This window comes from Echinops telfairi, unplaced genomic scaffold (genome assembly GCF_000313985.2).
Source record: "Echinops telfairi isolate 266 unplaced genomic scaffold, ASM31398v2 ScPeMD7_7458;HRSCAF=8496, whole genome shotgun sequence".
In the NCBI taxonomy this organism is placed as follows: domain Eukaryota; kingdom Metazoa; phylum Chordata; class Mammalia; order Afrosoricida; family Tenrecidae; genus Echinops; species Echinops telfairi.
The window spans coordinates 30,165,685-30,174,387 of record NW_022111358.1 but is presented as its reverse complement, the minus strand read 5'-3'; the positions used below and the strand labels follow the sequence as shown (position 1 = coordinate 30,174,387).

The following is an 8,703-nucleotide window of genomic DNA, read 5'->3' as shown; positions in this document are numbered from 1 at the left end:
TTGGCGCCCCCCACCCCCACCCTAATCCCTGAGACCTGTGTGTCCAGGAGGCCGGCAAAATTCCTTCAGATGATTCTGGGACTGTAAGGGCTCCTCTCGAAACGCCTGAGCCCCCCCAGGCCAGTTCCCTAAACCCTCCCACTTGCCCCCTCCCCACGACGCCAGCCAGCACACAGAGAAGGCTCTGCCACTCTGCCTTTATTGGAAGGGCTCCAGAGTCTGAGTGCAGCCGGCCCCGCCGTGCTCTAGGGAGGGGGCCAGCAGGACTTCCACTTCCAGCGAGCGGACTACTGACTGGGCACAGCACAGGACAGTCAGTTGTTGTGTCTTTTCCTTTTATATATAAACTGAGAATTAAAAAATTAGAGTACTATATAGAGTTTCTCTAGAGAGAGACTTTGCAACAAAAAAAATATATAAAGACTGTGACCTCCTGGGCAAGTGAAGCAGCGTCTGAGTGCAGGACAGGCCCTCATGCATTGGGGCAGGGCCAGGCCTCGAGTGGGTCAGGCACGAGGCTGTTGCATATCTTGAGAGCGAGCGGGTGGAGAGCCGTGGGCTGGCTCGTCAGCATGTCTGCCTTCTCTAGCTTGCAGGGGTTGCTATGGCTTTGGCTGAAGCATATGAAGCAGCGGAGTTGCTAAGGTGCTAAACTGAGGCCTCTTGGCCTCTGTGTGAAAAACAAAAAGGCGGGGCGATATAGCAGTGGGGCCCTCCCTCACCCCCAGCTGAGTGTAAGCAGATGGGTGACACTCTGCAGGGCAGGGGGGAGGCTGGGGGATGATTTAGCAGCCTCCTCCCCCCATGCCCTGTTCATCCCTACAATCCCACACATCTGTCCCTGCTGAGATTGTATCTTTGAAGGGAGGCGGTTAATCTCCCCTACACTCTGTTATTGCTCCCTGGCAGCAGCGGCTGGGACAGGAGTGGCAGGAAGGGCCTGCCTCAGCCCCATGCGGCTTCTCCTTTGGGGCGGGCGCTTGGGGTGGGGGGTGGAGGGGATGGCAGGGACAGAGATGGGCAGGGCATTGGTTTAGGCAGTGAGGCTCGGCCACTCCCTTTGGTCCCATCTGTAGCTCTGCCGACCACCTGTGGCAGAAGGGGTATCTTCTAGATGGGCAGAGCCAGCTAAAAAGAGCCAATGTCCCTGCCAGGGTGGGGTGGAGACAGGGGTGAGGAGAGCCAGGGAAGATGGACTTGGTCCCTGAAGCCCTCCTCATTCATTCAGACCTGGATTCCTCCAGGATCTGGGGTAAGTTCTGGTCCCGAGGGGCCGGGCCTAGGGCTGCAGGGGCGGGGGTGGGAGCAGGGGCTGGAGCTGGCGGGGGTGCTGGGGCCTGGACAGAGCCTGCAGTGGGGAGGGGAGGCTTGCTGCCAGGCTGGTAGTCATGGCTGCCCTTGGGCTCGTTGGTGTGGTAGGAGCCCTTGTAGCGATGGTTTTGCAGGTAGAAGAGCACCAACATTCCCACCAGTCCCAGCAGCAGGAAGGCCACCAAAACTGGAAGAGGAAAAGGAGGAATTCAGGACTGGTGTTGAGTGGCTCTGACTTATGTATAGGCATAAGCTTCCATTGCGCTCAGCTGGGCAGCTACGTCTAGCTATTTCTAAGTCCCTGGCGGGTCTGAGTTCCTGACCTACCATACTCTATCTCTGTAGCCCTGGTAGCCAGCCCAGTTCCTCATCTCTCCAGTTGGGCAGCAACCCCCCACCCCTTCCTCGTCCCTTACCTTAGCTCTCGCCCCATTTTGATCCTGCACCTCAGTTTAATGCTCACAGCCCCCTCCGACACGGACAGTTCCCAGCCCCTTAGCTGCGCCCTCGCCACCCCATACTACCTTCAGGGGTGCCCACCTCACCAGCCCTGGGGTAAAGGCCAGGGAGGCAGTGCTGGGTGAGAGAACAGAGTGCTACTCACAGCCTAAGAGTATGGCCACCCATCCATCGTCGTGGTAGTACGGGAAGTCTGCGGAGGGGAAGCACCCCTGAGGTGAGGTCAGGCCCTTCATTTCCCGTCATCCCTCCCTCCAGCTCCTGTGTCCCAGGGATCTACCTGGGGGCAGGTACCAGGGATCAAGCTCAGGGGGCACCTCTGAGACAAGGCGTGGCATGGCACCGCAGTTAGACTCTGACAGTTCTCCCTGGACTCGAAGTGCCTCGGCCAGCTCGGCAGTCACGGGCCGAGGGGTCCGGAAGTGGGTCTTGAGGGGAGCCACATTGTTGAATCGAACGCCCGACAGGCAGCCCGAGAAACCTGGTGTGTTGTAGCGCTGGATCTCTGGGTCAATGATGCCGGTCTCTGAGGGAGGGAGCCACGGGCCCAGAAAAGAAGGGGTCAGGCCACTGCGGGAGCCCCCACACCCTCGCAGTCCACTGTTCCTTGAGTCTTCTCCCGGGGTGTCCTCTGCCCACCCCACCTACCCACAGCTTACCCATCACACGCCCCAGATACAGGGCCTTTGGTGAGTCCAACTGACTGTCCACCAGCAGTGAGAACTTCTGTTCTGTCAGTGGGAAGTAGTCCACCTAAGGGTGTGGGGGGGTGCGGTGAGCAAGTGGGGCTCGGGCTGACGCTCCCTCTGTGCCCACTGGTGGTGCCACTGCGGGCGGGTGCCAGCCCAGTCTGCAATCCGCAGGGCTGGGAAGTTTTTCGAAAGCAAAGTGGATTGGGGCCGCCGGTCTTGGCAGCCTCCTGGCTGGTGAGTTTGGGCAAGAACACCTGGCAGGTTGAGCCCGACCAGGACTGATGGTGAAGTGGCGAGAATTAAGAACCCCTCCTCAGCCCAGCGACTTGCCAGCTACTGCGAGGGTCACGTGCGTTTTGAGAGCGTCTCCTGAACGCTGCACTGGACAAATCCTCGCTAGGTTCCTGGGTGCCCCGCCCTAGACCTTGAGCTCAGGCCCGGGGCCCGCCGGTGCGTACCTGGATGAACAGGGTGCGGTAGACCCTGGTGATGTTGACGCTGTGTGGCTGCCCATCTGTCACCGGGCGGGTGGTCAGCTGGTACATGTAGGGGCTGGTGCCCAGCTGGTAGCGCAGCTGCAGGGTGCCTGCAGAGTGGAAGGAGAAAGCGAGACTCTCCTCCCAGCTCCCACCACCCCTGGCTCCTAAGAGCTCACTTGGGCCCTGGTGGCAGAGAACCCACAGTCCTGGGAACAGAGGCGTCTAGGGGAAGGAGAACCCACAGTCTGGGGGAAGGGGGCGGGGCGGGGCAGGGCCCTCACCATCTTCCTTGATGAGCACCGCCATGTAGTCCTGCACAAAGGAGCTGACGTACAGCAGCACCGCAGGGGCCGAGCTGGTGCTGAAGCTGAAGGAGACTTCCTCTCCAGTCACGTTATACACCGGGCCGCGGTAACCGGGCACCGGCCGGCCCGGCCGGGGGTAGTCCGGCAGGCGATACCCGGGGCCATGGTGCCCAGGCACGTAGCCTGGAGTGTCATAGCCGGGCACGTAGCCAGGCTCGTAGCCCGGCACTGGCCGGCTCAGCATGTGGGAGAACTCCTGGGCCGCTGAGCGCAGTGCCGACTGCAGGTTGTAGCGCATCCAGGTGCCAGGCTCGAAGAAGCCGCCGATATCTGCGGGCGAGACCAGAGCCTGCAGGGTCTCCCTCCCAATGCCAGCGGTCCCCACATCCCCCCTCTAACACACATCCCTGTTGTTGCCACCGAGATTCGATTTGGGTCCCTTGACGCTCCTCCCCCTGAACAAAAGTTTAGATTCTTGAGAAACTTAGAGCTGTTGTCTAGACTGAGTGTGGTGACGTGTACGATACTGCTCGACTGTGATGGAACCACGGAAGGATAGGGTATCGCTATTAGCTCGCAATGACATGGTTTTGAAAGGGGGAAAAAAAGGAGATCATCTAATCCCCTGCCTCTACAAAAGGGGAAACCGTGAATCCGAGAGGGTTAGCGAGTGGCATGGAGACACAGTAAGCAGAGAGTCAAGATTAGCATCGGAGAGCCTGACCCCAGCCTGGTGTCCCTTCTGTCATTCACATTTCCAAGCCAAGACCAAAGGCCTGCCCCTAAGGCAGTGGGTCTCCACCTCCCTTACGCCTCGACCCTTTCAGACAGCTCCTCATGTGGTGGTGACCCCCCAACCATAACATTATTTTCATTGCTACTTCGTCACTGTCATTTTGCTACTGTGATGAATCGGGGACCCCTGTGAAAGGGTCGTTTGGCCCCCAAAGGGGTCAAGACCCACAGGTTGAGAACCACTGCCCTAAAGCCTTGTATACCCCTCATCTACTGGCCCCTTCCCACCACTAGCCAGCCTTGAGGGCATCGGACCGGGTTTACGTGCTACGTAGAGCAAGGCTCCTTAACCCACCACCAGGTATGTTTTTCCAGGGCATAGAGACTGCGAAATACGAAACGCCTTGCAGCCGGGGCGGGCACGTCCACGAGGCGGTGACAGGAGGGCAGGTGATGGTGGAGAGGGAAGAACGTGGCCCAACATCTTCCACTACCTGACTCCCCAGCCCAGAGCATAAGCCCCCAAGGACGACTCTCATTTTCCCCACGCTGACTTTCACCCTCCCTCGCTGCCCGCCCACCCTGCAACCCATCCTGCTCCCTGGGGTCCTGTCCTGCCTCCCCCTGCCCCCGACCGGCTGCACTGCTCACCATGGTTGCAGTATGGCCCCTCGAAGGCTGTGAGCTCACAGTCGCATGTGTAATAGCTGTAGCGCTCCACGCAGCGGCCCCCATGGGAACAGGGGAACCGAGGGTGGGTGCAGCGGCCGGTGCAGTTGGGGGAGGTCCCCTCCGAGGCATTGGCACGGCCCTCCAGGTTCAGAGTCGCGCCATTCAGACGCATGGCCCGCAAGCAGCCCACAAAGGGGCGCCTCTTCAGCTCTGCAGACCCTGGAAAGGAAGTCGAGACACGGGGTAGAGCCAGAGACAGGACTAGGAACTAGGGTGGGGCGGGCGGCTCGCTGGCAGCCAGCTCACTTGAGTGTTGTGAAGTCCGCACTAGGGAGAAGAGAAATCAAGGAGTCGGGGAAGGGTAAACTGGCGGTGGGGTGGTGGTGGTGGTGGTGTTGTGTTTGAGTAGTAGTTTAAACTATGGAATACAAAGTTGATCATCTGAAATGTACACCCCCACCTAATTTACTGAAACATTGGTAAAAAAAGCTGGGGTTGGGGTGTGGGCTGGGAAGGGAGCTGGGGGGCGAGAAGGGCTGGCTATGTATGATACTAGGGACTGGATGGTACGATGGTGGGAGGGGTGGGGGCATTGAATCTACGCTAAGGAGCATCGGGAAGCCAGGAGAGCAGCCTTGGGAGGGTGGGAAGGGAAAGGAGGCGTCCGTGCTGCCCCTGGGGGGCCGCTCACCCACATAGAGGGGCTGATCATACTCCAGCCAGATGTAGGTCTGTGGGGGCATGGGCCGAAGCACCCAGGGCCGGTGATCCACTCGGAGTCGGGCCTGCTTCACGTTGATTTCTGCCCGGACCAGGTGCCACTCATCGTCGTTGAACTCAAAGTCATCGGAGCGCACTGTCAGGTTCTCATCCCCGTTCCCCACATCGAAGGCGAACACCACGTCCCGGGATGCTGGACAGTGACGGGGTGAAGGGTGGGCGTGGGATCAGGTTGCCAAGATGCTTAGCGATTCCTTGCTCAATGCACCCTCCCTTCCTCCTCTCCTTGGCGCTCCTCGAATGGCCCTCTAGTTTGTCTGCAGCTGGCACCAGACCCACTAACTGCTGAAAACCACAGGCTCTTGCTCTCTCCCAAAGGAACAGACCCCAAGAGTGAATGTCCCAGGCGGCCATCTCCGGCTAGAAACAGAGCTCATCAGAGCTGGGAGGGACCTCAGGAGTCCAGCCTCCTCCATCACAAGCAAGGGGCCTAAAGTCTGCAGAGGCAAAGTGGGTGCCCAAGGACCCAAAGCTAGCTCTCAAGACAGCTAGCTCTACCAAGAACAGCGAAAAGCAGCTGTGAAGGGTGCTGTGTCACACCAAACCCTTGGTCAGATGGGGCTTTCTTACATTGGAGGTTTTAGGTCACAGCTACATGGGACATCCAGTTAACCGGTCCAGTATAGTTAGTGCTTCTGGTCTATAAGTGCCGGGGGTCCTACAAAGCCTGTAAGCAGCCCCCCAAGTCACAACAATTGACCTCCATGTGCTTGGAGCTACCGAAGGAGAGTCAGAAATAGGGGAGGAATGGGATGTGTGGTGAATTACCTCAAGGAGCAACTACTGCCTCCTTTGCCAGGAGACCGAGGGAACTGGGTAGTGCCCCGCCACCCGGTCTAAGTGTTTGGATTACAGGGTCTACAGGAGAATACTGGTCATGGAGGAAAAATGCCCAACGGAACTTCCAGTTCTCCTGGGATCTAGACTTCCTGGAGTCACAGCAGGTAGACGAACTCCTAAAATTATCTACCCAAGATCAACTGTAAACCAAAACATATCCCCCGAAGTCTTCTTAAAGCTGAACCCCAGATTAGCTGCACACTAAGTAAAGAATGAGAGCCTGGGGCATTGTGCTCTGTTAAGAATGACCTACACGGGAACATGTTAACAACAACTTGGAGGATTCAGTGACAGCCATCGGGGCAGTGGCTTTGAGTTCATGGGGGAGGATGAGTCGAAGAACTTCAGCGGTCAGTGTCGCTGACTCATGCTGGTAGAAATTGTTGAATCAGTGCGTGCTTTGCCGTGTACGTTCTCAACAGCAGCAAATAAATTTTTTTTTTTTTAAAGCAAAGAACAAGAGCTAGCCCCAGAATCCCTGGTCACCTAAAACCCTTTCTATGCAGTCTCTCTCCCAAGGGCATCTGTCCTTGCCTTTCACCCCCGTCCCCCAACCTCAACTCCCCAGTGCTCTCCCCATCTCCCCTGTGTCCCTCCCAGGGTCAGCCTGCTCACTGTTGAGTTCCACCCGCAGGTAGGGCCGGCGCCACTGACAGTAAGGGCCCGCTATATTCTCTAAGAAGACTCCAGAGGGGGCCGAGGTCCTGAAGTAGAAGGAGATGTCCAGGCTGTGGTTGGCACGCACTGGGGGGAAGCGCAGTGTGGCCCCCGTGTGGAAGGAGATGGTGTTCCAGGAGTTTCCTGCAATGCCAGGCGGAGGGAGGTCTGTCAGGAAGGCTAGGGGGCAGAGGGGTAGGGGAGCCAACGGCTGGGGTGGGGGAAGGTTGAGGCAAGGAAGCTATACAGCTGAGGGCAGGCTGGGAAGCAGAGTGACTGGCAGCAGCTGGGCCCTCTGACTGTGAGTCCTGGAGGGCCCCCGTGGGTCAGGTGACCTAGATCTGGGCCTCCACGGGAGAGGCAACCCCCGAGAGGGCACACACAAGGGGGCTGCCACTCACGGTCGCCGTAGCAGCGCAGAGGCCTCAGGAAGAACTGGGCTTCAGAATTGGAGCGGTTCGTATCCCCCACCACCAGCTGGGTGACGGGCAGATGGTCCACGAAGGTCAGCAGCCCCTTGTCAGTTCTCCTGTGGGGCGGGTGCAGTGACTCAGCCCTGCGGTCCTCTGCTCCCCTGGACCCTGAAAGCCCTGCTCCTGCGCCCTGCTCACCACTGGGGCTGGTCGGCATCGCAGTTGCAGTGTAGGGCCGGGTCCACGCAGCTCCGGTCCAGACCACAGGCGCAGCGCTGGATCCCAGGCTGGGAGCCTCCCCAGTAGAAGTGCTGCTCCTCATTTCGGCCAATCCAAAAGCTGTAGGGGTAACCACCTGTGCAGGAGGCGAGGCAGGGGGCAAGCTGTTACCAGGCCCTCCGGGAGCCTCCAGCTTCCTCTCTCGCCCTTCCAAGCTGCCTAGACCCTTGCCTGCATCTCTGGCCCAGGTTTCCTTCTCCCAGGCCCCCGCTGCCGGCCTCTTGTCCAGCTGCCTGCCTTGCCCTCCCGGACCCCAGCCCTGACCTGCAGTGTTAAGCAGCCTGGAGTTGTAGCAGGAGAACTCGATCCACTGTTCACAGTGCTGGGAAGCGTTGGCCAGCGCGCTGACCTCCTCCCAGGATGCATTCCAGTACTGGACAGCGCCCAGGAAGGGGCGCTCCATGCTGGATCCTGTCACCCTTGTCGTCCACAGCCTGTCATGCCGCACCACTGTCCACGCTCGGTTCTCTAGGGGGAGAGCTTCGGCTGGAAAGGGGCATGCACCCTGCCCACCTCCATCCCACAGACGTGGCCAGCAGCCCAGCCCTGGGCCCTGGACACAGCAGGACAGAGAGGGGAGAGCTGGGATGGATCAGGAAGCCGGGATTTATCTGCAGGGCTAGGTTACAGATGCCGATGCTTACAAAATTCCTGTACCCTCACCACAGTGTCCCCTGACTGGCCCTGTCTACTCCTCCGTCCTTCCCTACAGCCCCGGCCCCTGCACTGCCTGGTCACCTGCCCCAGCACCACAGCTCAGAGCTACTGACCTCGGATGTCACAGTAGACAACAAAGGGCTTCAGAGGGCCACTGCCATCAGGATCAATGGTAAAGTTCCCAGAAGTTTTCCCACTGAGCCGATAAGCCTCACAGGATTCCTTATACAAAGCTGAGCGTGGTGGGGGTGGGGGTGGGGACAAGGCCGTTCCAGAATGAGATCTCTCAAAAGGCCAGCGGCATCACGTCCTCCTCCCTCCTCCTGACCTCCCCAGTCCCGACTCCACCCTCCACCGCCTCTGGCTTACGCTGGTGGCAGGTCTCCCCCTTGTAGCCTGTCAGTTCACAGTAGCAAATGAAGTC

At 59.0% G+C, this 8,703-nt stretch overlaps 1 protein-coding gene across 1 annotated transcript in view; it reads right to left on the bottom strand.

The window, feature by feature from the left end:
- Positions 1-182: 182 nt before the first annotated feature.
- CNTNAP1 (contactin associated protein 1) overlaps positions 183-8,703 on the bottom strand; it is a 14,273-nt gene continuing 5,752 nt past the window's right edge. The window contains exons 11-24 of the mRNA XM_045299453.1: positions 8,649-8,701; positions 8,393-8,512; positions 7,887-8,090; positions 7,542-7,698; positions 7,332-7,459; positions 6,889-7,074; positions 5,345-5,566; positions 4,633-4,872; positions 3,223-3,576; positions 2,921-3,048; positions 2,430-2,523; positions 2,051-2,296; positions 1,916-1,963; positions 183-1,498 (exon numbers count right to left, since the gene is read on the bottom strand). Of these exons, the coding sequence (XP_045155388.1) occupies positions 1,221-1,498; positions 1,916-1,963; positions 2,051-2,296; positions 2,430-2,523; positions 2,921-3,048; positions 3,223-3,576; positions 4,633-4,872; positions 5,345-5,566; positions 6,889-7,074; positions 7,332-7,459; positions 7,542-7,698; positions 7,887-8,090; positions 8,393-8,512; positions 8,649-8,701 (2,458 nt within the window). The 3' untranslated portion in view covers positions 183-1,220. The remainder of the gene's footprint in view (positions 1,499-1,915; positions 1,964-2,050; positions 2,297-2,429; positions 2,524-2,920; positions 3,049-3,222; positions 3,577-4,632; positions 4,873-5,344; positions 5,567-6,888; positions 7,075-7,331; positions 7,460-7,541; positions 7,699-7,886; positions 8,091-8,392; positions 8,513-8,648; positions 8,702-8,703) is intronic.